Below are 19,238 nucleotides of genomic sequence, written 5' to 3'. Positions count from 1 at the left end.
ATTTTAAAAGTAGACACAATTACAAATGACTACAAGCCTTTGTTCAAATAAATATCCTATTTAATTTACAAATAATGTTTTTTGTTAGAAAATGATCTACCAGTGGGTGGCAGTAAATCGCCACTGGGACTTTAAGGGACTTTTTTTTTCAACAGAGTAACGGAAACGCCAAACCGGAACCGGAAATAGATTGACCAGAACTTCCTTTGTTTTGTCGGATGTGTTGAAAAACCAGGAAGATGGGTCCAGAATCCTTGAAATGGGTTAAATTGTTGATCATAAGTTTGCTTCATATATGTAAGTTATTAGAAGAATGTTACCGCGTGGTTTTTTTGTAATTAAATAATATCTGTATTTCTGTCCTGCCTTCACTGTTACTAACTTATTGTCCTAGCCATGCAGCCTGAAACGCTTATCGGCTGTAACAGCAGCAGTCAGGCACTTAAATATCCAAACGAACTGCATATTCTCATTTTATTAAGCGTTAAACCATCATTTTTTATTTCTTCCTTGCCTAGATGCGAGCTGTAGCTCCGTTGAGCAAAAGATATACATTGAACTGAACAATACCGTTCCGTGTGTCCGGCTGCTCAATGCCACACATCAGATAGGATGTCAATGTGAGTCAATCATGAAGATCCTCCCATGCACAAAGACACAGAAACTCCTGTACTGACTGATACACACGTGAAACCCTTTCATAAATATGTTGTCTAATGGCATTTACATGAAGTGCACAAGGTTTCCAAACAAACAGGATAGCTGTGAATGATATTTAAAAACCCTTGTCTACTACAAATCTGGCAGTCAGACCATTTTTTATATATTTGTTGTTTTGATCTCTCATTGGTTGTTGGTGGGCTGTAGCTTCAATATCGGGGGACACTGGAGTTCTCCATGTTTTGGAGACGGAGGCGGATTTGGACTGGATCCTCAACACTGGACCTCATCCTCCCTACATGGTACTTATGGAGGCAGCCTTCTTCACCAGGTATGCACACACCTAATGCACAGGCACACGAGAGCAGGTCTCGGGTTGATTATATTTTTATTCTGCCTTTGTGTTGTGAGGCATTGATCTTTGTGCTGAGGGTGTCATCTCCCCGTCTTTGTCTAGGCCCAATTTGATGAGGATGAAAAACTCCACACGCGTGGCCGGTGTGGCTGTCATAAACTCCAACACCGCCCCAGCTGATAGTTTCTCCCCTCACACATCCTGCCCCAACCAGAACACAGGTGGGTGGGTGTATGAGTGGGGGGGGGGGGGGTCTACATCACACCGATTGACGGTGTCTGACGGTGTCTCTGTGGTTGCATGTCCTGTTAGGCGTGTACAGGGAGAACTATGGGCCTGACCTGGCTAACTGCAACAGAACTGTGTGGAACCCTCTGGGGAACAGTCTGTCCTACGAGGACTTCGCCTTCCCCGTTTTCTCCCTCCAAGATGACAATCAGACCCAAGTCATGCACAAGGTGGGTGGAGGGGCGTGCACGGCTGTGTGTGTGTGCACGAGTGGGTGTGCACAAGTGCACGGGCCATTCATGTGTATACTTGTGGGCCGCGTGTGTCTAGCCCTCTCCCCTTTCATTTATTGGTTGTGCTGATTTGAACTGGTTTGCTGGTTTGAACTCCTTATAAGGAATGATACCGAATCGTACCAATCCAAACTGGTTTAGTGCGTGTGTAAACGCTCCCTCGCTCCCCCCCTCCCGCAGTGCTACGAAGACCATAACATGCGCGTGAACGGCAGCGCCCCGCAGTACCCGCTCTGTGCCATGCAGCTCTTCTCCCACATGCACGCCGTCACGGACACGGTGACCTGCATGAGACGCGCCGACGTGTGCGACCCCCTGAGCGACTTCAACGTGTGGGCGTCCATCCGGCCAATCAACACCAGCGTCAAAGGTCACAAGGAGAACGAGAGCGTCGTGATCGCGGCGGCCAGGGTGAGCGCTGGGCCAGTGGGGGGGCTCCTGTCTGGACCACCTGGTCCCTCCTCCTCTTAGCCATCTTGGTATATTCACTCTGTCTGAAGAACTCTTTTGTGCTCATTGTGTCTCTGTGATGTTTCTCTTACTGGTTAATGTCTTCACTGAATTAACCGTGGCTCAACTGACCACAATGGAGGTAAAATGTATGTTATCTTGTACGGTGTGTTACAACCTCCTTCTCTAACACTCCCTGTCACAGTTGGATGGGCGGTCGTTCTTCTGGGACGTTGGCACGTCGGCGGAGGGGACGGTCTCTGGCATTGTGACGCTCCTGGCCGCCGCCCACGCACTGTACCCTGTCACTCAAGAAGCTCCACCCCTTCGCAACATCTTCTTCACCTTCTTCCAGGGGGTGTGTGTGTGTGTGTTTGAGTTTTACATTTTGTTGTGTGTGTGTGTGCGAGAGAGAGAGAGAGTGAGGGAGAGAAACAGAGAGAGTGAGTAACTGTTGTCTTTTCCTTTAATCCTGTTTAAGGAAGCCTTTGATTACATTGGTAGTTCCCGGATGGTGTATGACATGGAAAAAAAAAAGTTTGTGATTGACTTGGACAACGTGCATTCGTTTCTAGAGATCGGGCAGGTACAAACACACACACACACACACACACACATATTCACATAGACACACAAACTACATAATGGCTGTGTGTTGGTAGGTTGGCCTGAGAAATGGCCCGAAGCTGTGGATGCATTCAGACCCGGTGTCTCGTAAGAACATCACCGTGGACGGGGAGGTAGGTGGCGCCCGTCCCCAGGAGGGAATGGGGAGTGGACAGGAGTTATTCAGTCAACTACAGAGACCTCCTTCTTCTCCAGGTTAAGAATCTGGTGGACAATATCAAGTCAGCGGCCTCCACAATGGAGCTCTCATTGGCCGAACCCAATGTCACTCAGGCCTTACCCCCCTCCTCCTTCCAGCGCTTCTTGCGAGTTCAGCCAATCCCGGGCGTGGTGCTTGCAGACCACCAATCATCATTCATCAACAGGCAAGTGCTTGTGTGGTAGTGGGCGTTGTTGAATGGCTCCTGGAAGCAACCGGAATGCAGATCCTGTTGGAAATGCACTCGATGCAGTTTAAGTTGAACACGGTTAAATAAAGTTTTGCACACCTGATCCAGGTACTACGAGAGTCTGTACGACACGGCAGCGTACCTGAACGTGACGTATCCCTCCAACCTGAGCCCAGAGGAACGGCTGGAGTACGAGACCGAAGCCTCCAAGGTATCCCAGTCTGTGTTTCTACTGGACCAGAACCATCAGGGCACCCATACTGGTAACCAGTAGTAATATTGGTACTAGTAGAGCATGTTGGAGTAACAAAACATCTTTGTCCCCCCCAAAAATAGTCGCTGACTGAAGTGGCCACCCTGGTTGCCCGATCCCTGTACAAGCAGGCTGGTGGGGATGAGAGATTACTTTCCAACATCACTGCCGATGGCAAGATGGTGAGTCATCACACAATCATGCGATCATGTCACATGATTACACTGTCCCATGATCGGCTAAGCTCTTTTATTTTTCAAAATAAAAGACAGCGCAGGAAACCTGTGTAAAAAAAAAAAAAGTTTTTTTGTATGTTTTAAGTGAGATGGAATATGCTGTATGATGTAGAGCCTGTAGTGCAGCTAGGGTGTCTGGAAAATTGAGTTCTGTGCTGGCACTTCATTGATTGCCTGGAATACACATGTCTTTGTGAAAGATGCAGTTTTGAAGTACTGTTGACTCTAGTGTGATGTGTGTAATATATGAGTTTGACCAACACAAAACTACATTTCCCAGCTACACTACTTTGAAATTGTAGTTTAAACAGTTCATTCTTAATAGGTTTTTTATTTTTATTGGATTGAATTATAAATGTATACTTGTACGTAATATACATGGGCTTAAAATATTTAATCGCAACTTGTGGCCAAGTGTTGCTAGATTCACAATGCCGATTAATTAACTGCTGGAGGTGTGAACTTCTCCCTCTCTCTCTCTCTCTCTCCCTCTCTCTCTCTCTCTCTCTCTCTCTCTCTCTCTCTCTCTCTCTCAGATGGCAAGGTTGCTGTATGGATTTCTGGTGCGCTCTAATAATACTTGGTTCAGTTCTCTCCTCCCCCCTGAGGCTGCCAGTGGACACGGCTCCATTCTAGGTCTGCTCCGCCCACGACCTCACGTTCGCTCGCACTCTCTTCTCCTCGCCTCCTCAGTAACCCCACCCCCCACCCCTCGTTTCTCCAGAGTCTGGCCCCCCTCAGTACTACATCGGCCTGCGGCAGGACAAAATGGCAAAAAGCGTCACTCGCCTCGTCCAGTTCGTCCTGGCCAACGCCACCGGCACCGCCATCCCCCTCAACAAAACCCAGTGCCTGAAGCCCAACGACGTCCCTGGCGAGAGCGTAGACGTAAGGCGCTACGCCCACGTGTTTCTGAGCTGCTTTTACGGCACGCGGGAGTGAGACGCTCCTGAGGACACGTCCCTCTCTGTTCTTTTCTTCCAGCTGTATTCCTACTACTGGGTGTCCGGGCCTCCTTCAGTTAACAGCTCAGCGGGGGACCCTTATTGTTTGCGCGCGTCCGTGCGCCTGGCAAAAGCGCTCTCCCCTGCTTTTGAGCTTCCGGAGTATGGTTCCAGGGAGTACTCGACGTGGACAGAGTCGCGCTGGAAGACCATCCGAGCCCGCATTTTTCTAGTTGCAAGTCCACAGCTAGAGGTAACTGAGGTGGAAACAGTTGTGGAGACAGCCTGTTTAATGCTTGATGTTGCTCTATTTCTATCTGTTTAAGTTTATCGACAAGTTCGTAAGTATGTTTTATATATTCCTGTTGTTTATTGTTAACGATTCGCTTCCTGTCTCACAGATGTTGACCCTGGGAGTGGGACTGACTGTTTTGATAGTGTCTCTCGTGTTGACGTACTTCATCAGCTCGAAGGCGGAGCTTCTGTTTAGCTCCGCCCACGACACACCAAATACCACCTACTGAACTCGGCCAAACCCCGCCCCACCACAAAAGTACCTGGATGCACAAACAGAGTCTCACGCTCACAGACTTTGCAAGTAATTCAACACCACTATTCATTCCTGGCATTAACACGTCCATAACTGGCGTTCACACATCAGTGTGTACGCACGCAAAAGGACCGTCTGGTTTCTTTGTTTACACTTATGCAGACACACACTCCCCAGCAATATTTATTCGCCATACAGGACTGGACATGGTTACACTGATCTGATTGAAAACGTGTATAATGCATGTGGGTCTGCAGGGAAGATGTCCCAAGTTTTTTTTTTTTTTTCTTCTTTTTTTCATTTTCATTACTGGATTTTGTTTGTGCTTACTGTACTCTGGGTTTGGCATTAATCTAGAAAACTGTTTTTTTATTTGGATGTTTAAACTGGACTGTGATCTGTAACTGTATAATTGTGTGTGTGTGTGTGTGTGCATGCGTGTGCGTGCATCTGTGTGTGGTTGCACACGCGTGTGTGTATTAGAAAGAAAAGGAGAAACGGTGTAGAGAACTGACTGAGAGTGTAGCCTGACCTGTGTGATTGCGAGAATCGGTTTGATTACCTTTGTTTGTCTGTTCCTGTGCGAGTCTGCGTGTATAAGCTGTATGTGCAATAGCCGTAACAAACATTTTGCCCCCCCCCCCCCCCCCGTTCTCCTGAAGAGAAGATAATGCTACACTTTCAAGCTGCCTTGAACGGAGTCTTTGAACTCAGCGACCACTACTCTTAACTTTAAGATCCCGAGAGAAATTTGGTCTTTGTGTCTTCAGCGCCTGTAAATCTCTGTAATTGCGAAGACATGTTTTGAAGAACCAAATCAAAAAAATTGGCAGAATTTAAATTTTTCTAATGATGCTTTAGATGAAACCTTTTGATTTTTACGGTGTCATTATTGCTCTCTAAGAGGCAGAGAGGTAAGGTATCGATGCCTTGATCATGAATAAACATGGCTTAGTCTACAGAGTGAAAGTTCCTTTTCTCTACCTGTTTTTTCCAAAATGTAAAAATGCGTGACATTGTCAAGCATTTCGGACATAATTGATTGTGACATGGGGATTGGAGGGTAGATTTTATAAGTTTTAAAAGGTAAAACAGTGAAAGCGCATTAAATTGAAGTACTGTGTGACAGTGGAAAATATAAACAGTCACTTCTTAGAGGGTAAAATTTGCTGTCCCCTTTACACAGGGATTTAACCGTCGCAGATATCAGAACATGTTTGGCCATTCTAAAGAACACATTTGCCCATTCTAAAGAACACATTTGATCATTCTAAAGAACACATTTGACCATTCTAAAGAACACATTTGACCATTCTAAAGAACATATTTGGCCATTCTAAAGAACATATTTGCTGATATAACCGGAGCAGCTGTAGTTAAAAGTCACATGGGCTCACGTTAAAGTTGCAGCCAAATATCAAATTTGCAGCCAAAGTTGCAGTTTCTGATTCCTAAAAAAAAATTTTGGTAATCATTCAAAATGAACATAAACCTCGTTTCTTAATGAACATACACCTCGTTGTTCCTCGGCTAATATTATTCTAGACGGTTGTTTTCCAATGAACCGTGTGACCCTGTTCAATTCATTCAAGAACTTGGAGCATATTGGTGTGATGAGTGTTTACGTGGAGCTCTGTTCTAGTCTGTTTGATGACTCTGCTGATTCAAACCTGTTCAAAGGTGGATGGGTGTATCATTTGTTTGGGTCCTCTTTCTTTGTTTTCCAGCCCTGTCTCAGCCTGTTACTGAGCCTCTGATCTCACACCTCCACCTGCTCCACGTGTATCTCCTGCTGATACACACTTTAACCCACAAAAGAAATGCTCTGGTTCGTGCACCATTAAAGGAACAGCATTAGTTTGTAAACTTTGTTTTGTCTAGTTGTGTAGTGTTACCTGACTATATTGGTATATTTAATATAGGTTTTTTGGTGTCATTCTTCTGTGTTTAGGTTTGTGTCCCCTATTGATGCATTTATTGGTTTGTGTTCTGAGATGTTCTGGTTCTTATCAGGCGCAACATCTCAGGACTCCAGTTAAGAAACCTTTCCTCCTGTATACACCAGCATAACTGCTATTGTTCTTGTTTGCTCTGCAACATTTTTAATATCCGAATTACTGTTTTATCATCCACTTGTTTCCTTGTCTTGACATTTCCACCACTAGAGGATGCTGTAAGTCTAATTTGTATGGGCTAGGGATAGAGTTGGGTTTATTTAGAACTGCACAACTCTAAGCTGTTTCATATTTCAGTAAAGCACAAGTCTCTCTCTTTCTCTCTCTATCTATCTCTCTCTCTCTCTCTCTCTCACACACACACACACACACACACACACACACACACACACACACACACACACACACAGACCATTCTCTTCAATAAATCCCTGCATCAAAGCAATTTCCAACTTATCACATGAAAAGCTTTGCTTAATGTTTAATTAAACAGTAAATCTTCACATTTCTTCCAGTGTAAACAACAACTGCAGGGATTTTCACAGATCCTTGTCGGTTGCGTTCCGTAAACACTAAAACTAGATTTTGCTTCTAGTTCTTCATGTCTGTGTGAAAAGTCGTAGAGAGATAACAGTCTGAGATGGTGGGGAGAAGTGTAGCCTTCTGTATCTTATTAGTGTGCTATGGCTACTCTGTCGCAACCCACAATTTCCTGTTTGAGGACCGCGTTCACACTGCTTATATGTAGAATCAAACCCCCATACCTACACCACCCATATTTGAAAACTGCTTCAGTTATCTACTTCTCTGATTCGGTTTCTCTCTCGTTCGCTGCCACCATGTTCGGTTTAGGGATCTTGTTCTTATTTCTTCTGAAAATCCAAAGTGCTGGTAAGGCCCACTAACGGTTGTTATTAGTTGTTAGATTATATAAATGATAAGTAGGGTTAGTATCTATTTAATGGGTGACGTTAATGTCAAGGTCTATTGCATATTTTTGCCAAACATGATATGACACAAATTTTTTAGGTGCAGTGCAGTGCACCTAGAATGCTAAAAATGTTTACGTAAAGTTATTAGAGTAAATTCCAATGCATTCTGCCAAAATCTGAACTTTAACAAATGTGAGAGTTTTGTATTATCAAAGTCGTCACTGAGTTTATAAGGTTGTTTATAAAGGTATGTTTATATACTGTACTATGGAATATTTTCAGACAGCTGATTATGATGATGATGATTGTGTGTGTGTGTGTGTGTGTGTGTGTGTGTGTGTGTGTGTGTGTTTTCCAGCTGCATTGGGTGGTGAATTGTGTTACATCCTGGATGGCATTCTGATTGTTTATGGCATTGTGCTGACTGCTCTCTACTGCAGACTGAGGGTATGTGTTTCATCACTCCCCTGTCCTACACCGTGGTTTACTTTACTCATGTACCATTAGTATACAACAGAAATATGTTGGTGTTAAGAAGTTTAGAATTATAGATAAATTTTGTGTATTATCACAAATACATACATACGAGATATGAGAGAACAACTCCACCCCATTTACAGAATCTGCCTATTTAAGGTCTTCATCTAAAAACAGTTAAGGGCAAATTAAATATGGCCACACGGCACTCAGAGCCTCATCAAAAGAGACTTATAATAGACTTATAATAGACTTATAATAGACTTATAATAGACATATAAGAGACTTATAATAGACTTATATTAGACATAAGAAACTATATTATTATAATTTTATAATAAAGACTTATAATAGACATATAGGAGACAAAATAAACTTTATTATTATTATTATTTATATTTATACTTATAAGAGACTTATAATAGATGTATAATAGACATATAGGAGACATAGAAGAGACTTATAATATACTTGTATAATAATAATAATAATTCACTTTATTTAAGGCGCCTTTCAAGATACCCAAAGATACTGTACAATCAATATGATCACACATAAAATGCCAACACTGAGAGACACACCTGGCAGGAATGAACAGCAGTAGATAAGCAGATGAGGAGATGTTCTGTTGATGTGAGTGTCGTGATTGGTTGGTGAGCTCGTCGGCAGGCGCCCTGTTGACCGGCACCAGCGCGGCTTGTAGAGTCTTAGAGCATTCACAGCCCTGCCAGTCCAGGACGCCCTGTCCGCTCTGATAGGTCACTAGGTTGAATGGGAACCCATAATACAAAAAATCTATTATATTGTGCTAGTAATAATAATAATAATCATCATCATCATCATCATTCCTTTAGAAAGAATGTAAACTTTTTATTATCAATGTGTAGTATCATTTAATATTATATATTTAATTAATTGGTATTACAAATTAATTAATCCCTTATTATTATATTAATTAATTACAATGATCTCTCCTGATATGTTGGGCAGATGCTTTCTAGAAACAATGAGAGGGCTGCGGAGGTAGGTCTTGTAACTCTGTGTCCGTCTGTCTCTGCATGTCTGTCTGTCGCTGGGTTGGTTCGTGTGCAGTGTGAGTCTTTCTTGGTCTGCTTTTCACATCTCTTTCTGTTAGTGACCACCAACATTGTTTTTTTTTTTTCTTCAAACACACTTGCATTCACACGTTCTCACTGAGCGTAACACTCTTCTCACGTAAGTGTCCAAAGTTAAAATGTGAAGATGTACATGGACATGTCGCTTTAAGCTTGATCATGAGCACCATGAGCTCAGATGCACACATGTACACACACACATACACACACACACACACACACACACACACACACACACAAATGTTTCAACATGTAGGAAGAAACAGGAACTGTGTATTCACAGATGACACCATATACCACATAACTTGAGCAGAGGTACCACACACTGCTCAGAACATTTGCTCACAGAAATGCGCTGATATCTTTAAATGCCTAATTATAAACATGAACCCTTCCTCTCTCTCCCTCAAAGGCTCAGGGCGAAGGGATCTATCAGGTAGGGTGTGCTTGAAATCATCCTGCAGTGCCATTTAATCACAAATATTTTTGTGCCAACCTGAGCTCTCCTGGTGTCTCTGTCACAGGGTTTGAAGCCTCATGCTACTGACACCTATGAGACGCTTCACATGAAGAAGAAAGCAGCAAAATAAGGCCTAGTGCAGTCAGTGCGACGGTCAGAGGACAGAACAGCCGATCATCTCACATCTCACCATTTCATCCTGTTTTTCTGAGAATACTGCAAAACTCTCTCTCTCTCACTGTGCAGTTTATCCACATGTGCATCTGTTTCAATATTCAATTATGTATCTTCTTTTTAACTTTATAAATAACTTTAGCTTTTATTTAATGTACAGGGCGTGTAACTTTTTATGTCATTGCATTTGAGGTTTAACATTTTAAATAAGCGGAAATGATGTAACTAACTATTTTGTCTTCGAAAATACATTTAACAACAGACTATGGATGAGATTTGACATTAGACCAAATTCTCTCTCTCTCTCTCTCTTTTTCTGTCTGTCAGTCTCTGTCTCTCTCTCTCTAACACACACACACACACACACACACACACACACAGAGATGTCTTAACACTGCAGAAAACAGGATCTTGTGTCATTTCCAGTTTCCAAGTCAGCGCTAACAGCGCAAGGAACTCGACGCCGAAAAAACATGTCTTAGTAGTGCGCAACTGAAATAATCTGATACCATTCGTTATTACATTACAACCACGTCTCATAGACTAACCGTTACGTGGGTCTACATGATGTCACGGTATATGACGTTTATAATGGGTTAAAATAAATACTCCAGTTTAACAAATCATGCTGTTTGTTGATTTCTTCCCGTTTGTATCCGTCCTAACAACCCATTCATGTGTAAGCACATGAACTTTATTTACGTTGGACCATGAGTTTTGGTATGGCATCCGGCACTGTTGGTGATGTACTAAAAAAGCATCCAGAACTGGTTTGTCTGGTCCGTGGAGTTCTTTGCAACAGCGTTCTGGGTTCTTAACAACAGGCCAGTCATAGACCCACTGCCCAGGCGAACGCCATCGGAATTATTACCTTCTTCCATTTTTTAATATGCCGTTGCAGTTTATTAATCTTCCAGACGTTTGCTTTTTTTGGAGTGCACTGTCTGTCTCGCTGCGAGACCCCTATAACGCGCCATTGCACAGGACAAAGGTCACGACGTTTAGAGTTTCAGGGAGTCCACATAGAATAGTCGGGCGGGAGCGCGCAGCGCGTGCACGGTGGGCGGAGCACGCAGTGCACGCGAGCAAACAGGTGTGTGTAATTTTTTTAAAAACTTCAGGTAGCAGGAGAACAGAGGAGGAACGCTTTGAAGAATGCTGCGAAATCCGGTCTACCGAACATTCACGTAAACCCATTTTTAATCAACTTGTCGATGTGATATATCTCTAAGTTGTAAGGTTGTTTGCTGTAGACTCGGATGGAGTAGTATTTTTTGAGCAAACATTGGTAAATAGAAATACTGCTGGATCCAAAGTATCAAGGAACTACCAGCTCGTGGATCTAGTCGATTAAATGGGATCTTGAGCATTATGGGACATACAAACCTATTGCCAAGAGTCTGATTATGGGAGACGATGACAAGAAACAGATTGTACTAATCGGATATATCTGAAACTGGGAACTGTCAGTTTTTCATTCTGAAACAATTTCGACTAGAGGACCCTTGAGGAAAATGACACGCCTAGCCTGGTTTGGTGTCTTACTGACAAGAGTAATTGGTGAGTTATAATGTCTAATAAGAATGTGTAATCATTACTCGCACTTCAGAACACACCCCCAGTTACCTGTGCAGGAATGTGACCGACCTGTATATCTTCCAGATTATACACGCATAAACATGAAGACATACAGTGCGTGCACATGTTTTCAAGCACATGTGTGTATATGAAACTGGCACATGTGTGTATAAAAGATTTTCAGGCAGAAAATATCGACAAACAATGTGCTTTCATTTATTTTCATTCATGCCTATTTAGGCCTGCTTATGCAAACTATATATATACATTTATACGTTTTGTGGATTGATCCTGCAACACGAAGGAGTTGTGTGACGAGTTTAAGCTCCCTCTATGTTTTGTGGTGTTGTGGGTTGAGTGAGGTGCCAACTCCGTGTAAATATAAATATGAGCAAGAAATGCCTGTAGTTCAGTCAACACACAGATGCCTGGGGAGATAGAGGAACAAGAGAGTTAACACATGGCTCTTTTTTCTCTCGTCTTGAAAACTGAGACACTGCGTATGGAGTCGGAGCAATTGAATGAGTTTTGAGGAGTTTTCAGCTCCCACTCGTGTTTATGGGAATGTCCTTGTCTGTTAGTCATTAGTGGCCTTGTCTGTGTGTGAACCTCCACTCTGTCTAACACTGTCATGATAGACTGACTGATAAGTTGATCATTAACTCAAAAATTGGGTAATTCAACTCAAAACACACCGCACACATTCATCTCGGATATACACAATCTTTGGTTGTCTTCTAAGACTACACACACAAACATGCAAACACAGATCTCTGTCTCCCCGGTGTCGTTCTCACGGCAGCACGACTCGATAACGCTCACACGGTTGTCTTTTGTGTTGTCCTCCCCCAACGCTCTGGGTAAACGTCCTCGCTCCTGTTCCCTCGTGCCCACCAGTCTGTGTGCGGGGGGAGTTCCTGCAGCCCCCGCCGTCCCTCACCCTGCGCGCCTATGCCGACGAGGAGTCTCGTCTGCCGTGCCAGTTTAAAGCCCAGGACAAGGAGAGTGTGGTGCAGGTCACCTGGTACAGAGAGAAGAACAGTGGTGTGAAGGAACAAATTATCACCAGACACATGACAGAGGGAGTACAAGGTGCCCACACACACACACACACACACATGCGTGAGTGTGCTCTGTGGAAACATGATGGATAGACTGCACACACACACATGCACATACACAATCGTCACATGACAGATTTTGCAAGGTGCCTTCATACACATGCATTAAAAGTACAAACACACACACACACACACACTGCACAGATAGAAGCACTACAAGATACCGTTGATACACACACACTGAATGTACACACTCTGGTTCACAATATACTCTGCCAGTGTTGGTCTCACTTGACTTTCTTGCTTAGATTTCCTTTGTGTGTGTGTGTGTGTGTGTGTGTGTGTGTGTGTGTGTGTGTGATTGGCGGTTGTGGCTGTGTGTGCGTACGTGTAGAGTTTCCTGGCTTTGCTGGGCGCGTGCGTTTTGAGAGCGCTGACCCTATTAAAGACTCTACACTGCTGATCCTGACCACGAAGGAGTCTGACCACGCCTCGTACACCTGCCATATTTCCACGTATCCATCAGGAAACTTCGAGAGATCCATCCTGCTCGCTGTGTGGAGTAAGATCTCTCTCATGCTTTCGTTCCTCCTGCCTTGAGCTGAAACAATGCACAGACATGATTAAATAATATGAGAAGATCAAAAGACAGTAAGGAAATAGGGAACCGGGTGTCTCTGATTGGAAGGATCCTGGGTGCATGGCCTTATGCTTTTAGAGTAAATATGTCCATTATAGCATAACTGTACATCTGTCTGTATGACTGTAGAATCAGACCTGGCAGACATGAGTGTCTACGTACACACTGTGTTAAAGTACTATATCACCACCTGGACATAAACTGTTGGCAACAATTTTGCTTTGAGTTTACTTTGTTGAGCTAACTCTGTTACCCACTGGCCGAGTCTTAAATCTCTGATCGTTAAACGGGGCCTGTTTTGACGTTCTTGTATGTGTCTGTCCTGCTCCTCTTCATCCCCTTCTGGTTTGTGCCGTCTTCTCCAGGGCTGCCCATCTCCTCTCTGGACCCTGTTGTTCTGGAGGAGGGCCAGACCAAACGCTTGGCGGCAACCTGCAGGGCAGTCGGCCTACCCTTGCCCCGCCTTTCCTGGGACACGAACATCACCGGCACATCGCAGAACAGGACCTCAGAGGACGGGGTCGTGACCTCCAATTTCTTGTTACGCCCACTCCGGGACATGGACGGGTCACGGCTGGACTGTCTGGTGTGGCATCCTGCCCTTGAGTCCCCCCGGCGTCTCCGCAACACGCTGGTGGTGCATTGTGAGTTCACCTTCCTGGCAGTCGCCGACGTCTGGACGTAAAAAACCCTCCGTGTGAGCCTAGAGTGTGAATCTGTCTGGTGGAAGTCAAGTCTCCATCACGGCCCTCGATCTGTGTGTTAGTTCCTCCAGATGCCGTAGTTGCCGGCTATGATCGGAGCTGGTTGGTCGATAAGACAGGAGTCGAACTTAAGTGTGAAGGAGGAGGGAATCCCCGGCCACATAACTTCACCTGGACCAGGTATTGTCCGTCTGTCCGTTTGTCTGTCTGTCTGTCTCTGTCTGAGTCTCTGCACCATGTTCACATTTCACAATGTCTCTGCTTCTCCTAATGTTCTCCTTCCTCATTTGTTTGCATTTCACACCATTTGTCAGCCATTTGTTTTGTGAATGATCTGTAATGAGTGATGCAGAAACTATCCATGAAAATCAGTAGCAGACAGGCCCCACCCTTCTCTCTCTCTCTCTCTCTCTCTCTCTCTCTCTCTCTCTCTCTCTCTCTCTCTCTCTCTCTCTCTCCTTCTCCCTCTCTCTCGCTGTCTTCCTCTCTTTCATTATCTCACTAGTACCCACATAATCTCACACATGCACACAAAAGGCATTAAGCTCCGAGAGTGCTGCGAATTCAATTGCTCTTTTGATGGCCTCATAAAGGTAGTGGTGTAGCGTTGCAGCCAGTGTCTGCAGAGCAAGAGGAAGACCAGTTCACATTGTGTGTGTGTGTGTGTGTGTGTGTGTGTGTGTGTGTGTGTGTGTGTGTGTGTGCGGGCGCGCAGGGGGAGGGTAGAGAGAGGTTGAAGCAGAGGAAGGCGAGTGCGTAGACACATCCTAAGCCCTAAATGACCACAGTGCGCTTTAAATGTCTGTTTTAACGGGCACCCAGAAAAGACGGGGTTTAGTTTGATTAGAGACTCCGGGTGGAGGGTATGGAGTGTGACGCCTGTGTGTGCTATTACCCCGCCGACGCTTCACCTCCTGCGCTAGACGGAGCCAAAGCTGCCTGCTCATGGCAGGGTTCCTGCGCAGCTAACAGTGTGTGTGTGTGTGTGTCTGGAACATGAGAACCTTTGATTTTATGGTAGCCATGACAACAGAGTCCCTTTCAGTGCAGTATTGGGGTCTTTCTGTCTGTCTGTCTCCCTGTCTGTCTGGGGTCTGGCCGGCGAGTGTGTGTGTGCGTGCGCAGGTGCATTGGTGTGTGTGTGTGTGTGTGTGCAGGCACTCAGTTTCGGGGGTGTGTCCTCTGAGCTGCTAAGTGGGGTGGTGGTTGGGGTTTGAAGATAATCCTACTGTTCTCTTATGGCGCGCTATTCACAGATAGTCATTACAGGCCTGTGGAGAGGCCCGGGGCTAAGAGAGGGGACATGTTGGAAATATGTTCACTCCAGAGACAGAAATGGCCCCTTCTGTCATGTATCATAGAAAAAAAAAGATAATTTCTTTGGCCAGAGGCGGTTTCACTCAGCTGGTTTAAAATTTGACAGTAACATGTGTTTGTTAACTTTTGAGCATGTGTAAGTCTTATCAGGAACTTATCTCTGTCAGGTATCAGAATGTGACACTGAACATTTGGCAGAGTAAGAACTTTATTCATGTGGTCTTTAGGAAGGGCAGGGGTTTGCCTGAAGGCGTTAATGTGGAAGGAAACAGGCTCATTTTTACCCGCCCCCTGAATAAGACGGACGAGGGAGTGTACCAATGTGAAGCCAGGAACACCGTTGGGTTTGTGAGAGCAGAGGTTAACGTTGAGATTCCAGGTAAGCATTTCTCTGCCTGATGTGCAAAGATGTTTTTACATGTTTCCTCCCGTTTGACATTTGATTAATGTGATTTTGCTTACACCTTAGTGTGCACTTTTGCGGTGAGCAGATTTTTCAATGAGAAACAAGTTAAAAACAACACAAACAATTAGCTGATGTATGTACTAGAAGACATGCTACCAATCTCATGTAACACCGTTCACCATGAACACTAACATATACAAGGACCTCTGCCTAATGCAACTACTTCCACAATCACTACTACATCACTGCAGAAAAATACACATTTTCCAAATTTTCCAAATCAAATTCATTTTCACCGAAACGAAAAAAAGACCTACACTTCTCAATGAGCAATCAAATTCTTTGGGGAACGTACGAGTTCTTGATTCAACAAACAAATGCCAGAAATGACACATGAGATTATTTCTGAAATGATGACGCTACCCTGGACGTCACATAAACGGAAGCCTATCCGTCACCGAACAGGGATGCCTGTAGTGGAAAAAAAATGGCCTTTACTTTCAACAGGGTTCCTCCTCAATTTTTTTACTTTCATCCGTGTAATTGTGAGAGTTGGGAGGTGGTTTAAGTCTTTGGTAACTAGACTGTGATTCGTTTATTTGCAACAATGACTGTTGTATGAATAGCCAAAGTGAGTAAACAAAATGGAATCTCAAACCCAATATATTAGTTATTACAGAAACAATGAAGGCAGGTTTTGTGTCCTTGCGGCTAATTAATACATTTAAAGAAGCACATTGTTCTACGTTTAATTTGAAAATAAGTTCATGATGTCGTTATGGTTAGGTCTTAGTTTCTTAACACTTCCTTGGATCAAATTCTCTATCTGTTATTGAAAATTATTACCCATTTAAGTTGTTCTGCTATTCGTATGATCTTTGTGTATGAACACTGCCCCCATGAGGCAGAGAAAAGGACAATGTAACCCCCCCCACCCACCTCTTGTATTTGCAGTAACCTCTGAAACGGCTCAAATTACGGATCCCATCAACAACTTATTAATTATCACAGTTGGAGCAGCTGCTGGTGTTTTAGTAGTCGTCATGGTGATTATCATCATTCTGGTGAACCGTCACCATAGACACAAGAACAAGAAACTGAAGAGGGAGCTCACTGAGAGGAGGTGCGGCCGCCATCTTTACAATCTCAGTAGTAGTGCTGCATACACCATTACGTTATCGAAGCGAACAAAGTTTACTTCACATTTTTTATTTTTGTGTACATCTCTCTTTCTCTCTCTCCCCATCCTCTTTTTTTCTTCAGAGAAGAAATAAACAATCTTTCAAGACAGACCTCTATGAGGAGACTAAACTCTTTCAGTACTGACACCAGAATACAGGTAGTGTTTATCCACCAATTTGTTCAAAATAATTGAGTATCTTGTAATGATTCTGTTTTTTCCACAGCTTAAATAATGGCTGTTTTCTGTACACTCATTCAAGCGTAGTCTTTGGCTAAGAACACTTCGAAATCCATCCCTAATAAAGGCATATTATACATATGTTTTCAAAAGCCCAATCTGATCACATCCTTCATCACACTAGTGAAAATGAACATGACTGTGAATTGTGATATTAGCACAAATGCCACAGCAGCACTAACATGCCGTCGGGACACTAGTGTCTGCAGCAGTAGTGACTGTGCCTATAGCACTTTGAAATCAAGGCAGTGAGTCTTTAAAAGAAAACGGAAACCCTGCAGCAACAGATATGAGCCTGGTCCGTTCCTCTGTGGCCGCCCGGAAATCGGGCTTTTTTGTGCTGTTGAGCTCCTCAGCACGTAGAAACCAGGTAATAGAAACGCTCCACAATGTTGAAAGACTGGCTCAGATGGGTTTATGCCATGCGCTGTTGAACAAAAATGTGGTCTGACCGGTTGTCATTCAAAGTCTAGAAAACGTACTTCTGTATTTGAACACCGCTGATGGCATGTACATTTCATAACACTGAAACTGAATATCGAGACCTGATTCGTGATTGCTTGTCTGGATCATTTTCTCGTTTTTCCTCTTCTCCCAGACTGAGGACTGCGCACTAATCAGATTGGACAGTGTCTTGAAAAATTCTAGTCTTTTAACTCTAGAGGTACCGTGTGTCTGTTTACTGTATAACACTAATGGCTTTCAAATGACGAAAAATCTTCAGTAATCATTTGACGTCCATGTGCCGGTGTTGTGACATTTAGTGTTGCGTTCTGCTTTGCTAGGAGAGCTTGATGTTGTTCGAGCAGAGAGAAGCACTGAGGGACGGAGACTTTGACAGCCTCGGCCGGCCGGCCATCTACCCGGCCTGCCATTCGGAGCGAGGGAGCGGGAGGAGGAGGGAGACGGAGGCGGAGAGGACAGAACGCAGGCGCAGGGTGGAGTCCTTCTTGAAGAACAGCACGTTGTCTATGGTGAGTAATAACAGTAATAGTTTCAGTGGGGTTTATCTTGCTTCAGACGTGTTCTCTGTGGCTATGGTGTAAAGAGTAACTACGTTGTCTCCATTCCTTTATGCTTAATAAGGAACAGGATCCTCGCGTGGACCAGAGCCCCCCACCGTTGTCCGTGAGCTTGGCGCCCCTGAGAGAAGGAACGATGGAGAAAGAAGAATGGGGACAGAGAGAGGGAGTGACGGAAGGAGAGGAAGGTGACTGCACCCCTGGCTCCTATGAGATCTCGGAAGCGCTCGCCAACCACTTCCACTACAGCAACGGCAATCTCCTACCAAAGCCTCACGCTAACGCCATAATACTGCACCCACATGGCCAGATCATCTAATACTCCCCTTGTACTCCGACTGAAGCCTCAGTCTAACTAACGCAGCAACCATGTTGCCAGATAATCTAAATCCCCCCCCCCCCACTTACTATTGCCTGCATAGTGCCTTGAGAGACAAGTCAAGGCTGTCGTGTGTGGCATCTCATTCTTGTGCTGCCTTCGTCTGCTGCCGTGAACCTGTGAACTCCTCAAGAATGAATGAAGGGCGTGGCGCAGCGCACCAAAGCTCCGCCCCACCAAAGCTCCGCCCACCAACCTCCACGCGCTCGTCACTTCTTCCAGGAAACTCACCGCGTGCCTGTCGCTCCTGCACTCTCGAGTAAACGGAGGTGAATGCCAGAATCGCGTTACCACACATCCCCACAAGAGAACCTTTTAATAAACGTCCATTTCCTCCTGTGCCCAGACACTTCTCTCTGCATCACTGAACAGTAGATGCTTTAAGACCGATTTTCTAACAGCTCCTCATCAGAGTCAAATCAACCTGGAATAGAAGAGACCATAAGATGGATATTTTACCTTTTGGTGGAGCGCTGTACAAATAGGGAAATGTTACATGCAAGATGGTAAGAAGTACGAGTTTAAAATTAGAAATATGTCATGTTAAAGTATCACCTGACATGTATAAACAGCTGGCTCATACCACTGACTTACACCACAGCCAAAAACTTTA

At 44.3% G+C, this 19,238-nt stretch overlaps 3 protein-coding genes across 3 annotated transcripts; all 3 read left to right on the top strand.

The window, feature by feature from the left end:
• Positions 1-155: 155 nt before the first annotated feature.
• Positions 156-5,944, top strand: ncstn (nicastrin). The gene is made up of 16 exons (XM_076991432.1): positions 156-297; positions 519-620; positions 868-991; positions 1,118-1,236; positions 1,328-1,473; positions 1,717-1,947; positions 2,192-2,344; positions 2,468-2,572; positions 2,649-2,726; positions 2,809-2,978; positions 3,111-3,213; positions 3,339-3,437; positions 4,028-4,127; positions 4,216-4,379; positions 4,476-4,688; positions 4,837-5,944. The coding sequence occupies exons 1-16, from the start codon at positions 240-242 to the stop codon at positions 4,957-4,959; spliced, it is 2,088 nt and encodes a 695-aa protein (XP_076847547.1). The 5' UTR covers positions 156-239; the 3' UTR covers positions 4,960-5,944.
• Positions 5,945-7,672: 1,728 nt separating this feature from the next.
• fcer1gl (Fc receptor, IgE, high affinity I, gamma polypeptide like) lies at positions 7,673-10,721 on the top strand. The gene is made up of 5 exons (XM_076991449.1): positions 7,673-7,831; positions 8,231-8,319; positions 9,340-9,372; positions 9,877-9,900; positions 9,989-10,721. Exons 1-5 carry the CDS (start codon positions 7,780-7,782, stop codon positions 10,052-10,054), a joined length of 264 nt encoding a protein of 87 aa, XP_076847564.1. The 5' UTR covers positions 7,673-7,779; the 3' UTR covers positions 10,055-10,721.
• Positions 10,722-10,938: 217 nt separating this feature from the next.
• On the top strand, positions 10,939-18,636 carry nectin4b (nectin cell adhesion molecule 4b). The gene is made up of 11 exons (XM_076991434.1): positions 10,939-11,658; positions 12,574-12,768; positions 13,132-13,299; positions 13,743-14,021; positions 14,144-14,261; positions 15,626-15,777; positions 16,759-16,927; positions 17,068-17,143; positions 17,823-17,888; positions 18,010-18,198; positions 18,311-18,636. The coding sequence occupies exons 1-11, from the start codon at positions 11,613-11,615 to the stop codon at positions 18,563-18,565; spliced, it is 1,713 nt and encodes a 570-aa protein (XP_076847549.1). The 5' UTR covers positions 10,939-11,612; the 3' UTR covers positions 18,566-18,636.
• Positions 18,637-19,238: the final 602 nt, after the last annotated feature.

Source organism: Brachyhypopomus gauderio, unplaced genomic scaffold (assembly GCF_052324685.1).
Source record: "Brachyhypopomus gauderio isolate BG-103 unplaced genomic scaffold, BGAUD_0.2 sc82, whole genome shotgun sequence".
NCBI lineage: Eukaryota > Metazoa > Chordata > Actinopteri > Gymnotiformes > Hypopomidae > Brachyhypopomus > Brachyhypopomus gauderio.
This window is presented reverse-complemented; position numbering and strand designations above follow the sequence as displayed.

Bases quoted from the DNA above. Each gene is read 5' to 3' on its own strand.
- ncstn (XM_076991432.1), top strand. From the start codon at position 240: ATGGGTCCAGAATCCTTGAAATGGGTTAAATTGTTGATCATAAGTTTG. The intron at 2,573-2,648 runs GTACAAACACAC...GTGTGTTGGTAG, and splicing joins CGTTTCTAGAGATCGGGCAG to GTTGGCCTGAGAAATGGCCC. The intron at 2,727-2,808 runs GTAGGTGGCGCC...CTTCTTCTCCAG, and splicing joins ACATCACCGTGGACGGGGAG to GTTAAGAATCTGGTGGACAA.
- fcer1gl (XM_076991449.1), top strand. From the start codon at position 7,780: ATGTTCGGTTTAGGGATCTTGTTCTTATTTCTTCTGAAAATCCAAAGT. The intron at 7,832-8,230 runs GTAAGGCCCACT...TGTGTTTTCCAG, and splicing joins TCTGAAAATCCAAAGTGCTG to CTGCATTGGGTGGTGAATTG. The intron at 8,320-9,339 runs GTATGTGTTTCA...TATGTTGGGCAG, and splicing joins CTCTCTACTGCAGACTGAGG to ATGCTTTCTAGAAACAATGA.
- nectin4b (XM_076991434.1), top strand. From the start codon at position 11,613: ATGACACGCCTAGCCTGGTTTGGTGTCTTACTGACAAGAGTAATTG. The intron at 14,022-14,143 runs GTGAGTTCACCT...TCTGTGTGTTAG, and splicing joins CAACACGCTGGTGGTGCATT to TTCCTCCAGATGCCGTAGTT. The intron at 16,928-17,067 runs GTGCGGCCGCCA...TTTTTTCTTCAG, and splicing joins AGGGAGCTCACTGAGAGGAG to AGAAGAAATAAACAATCTTT.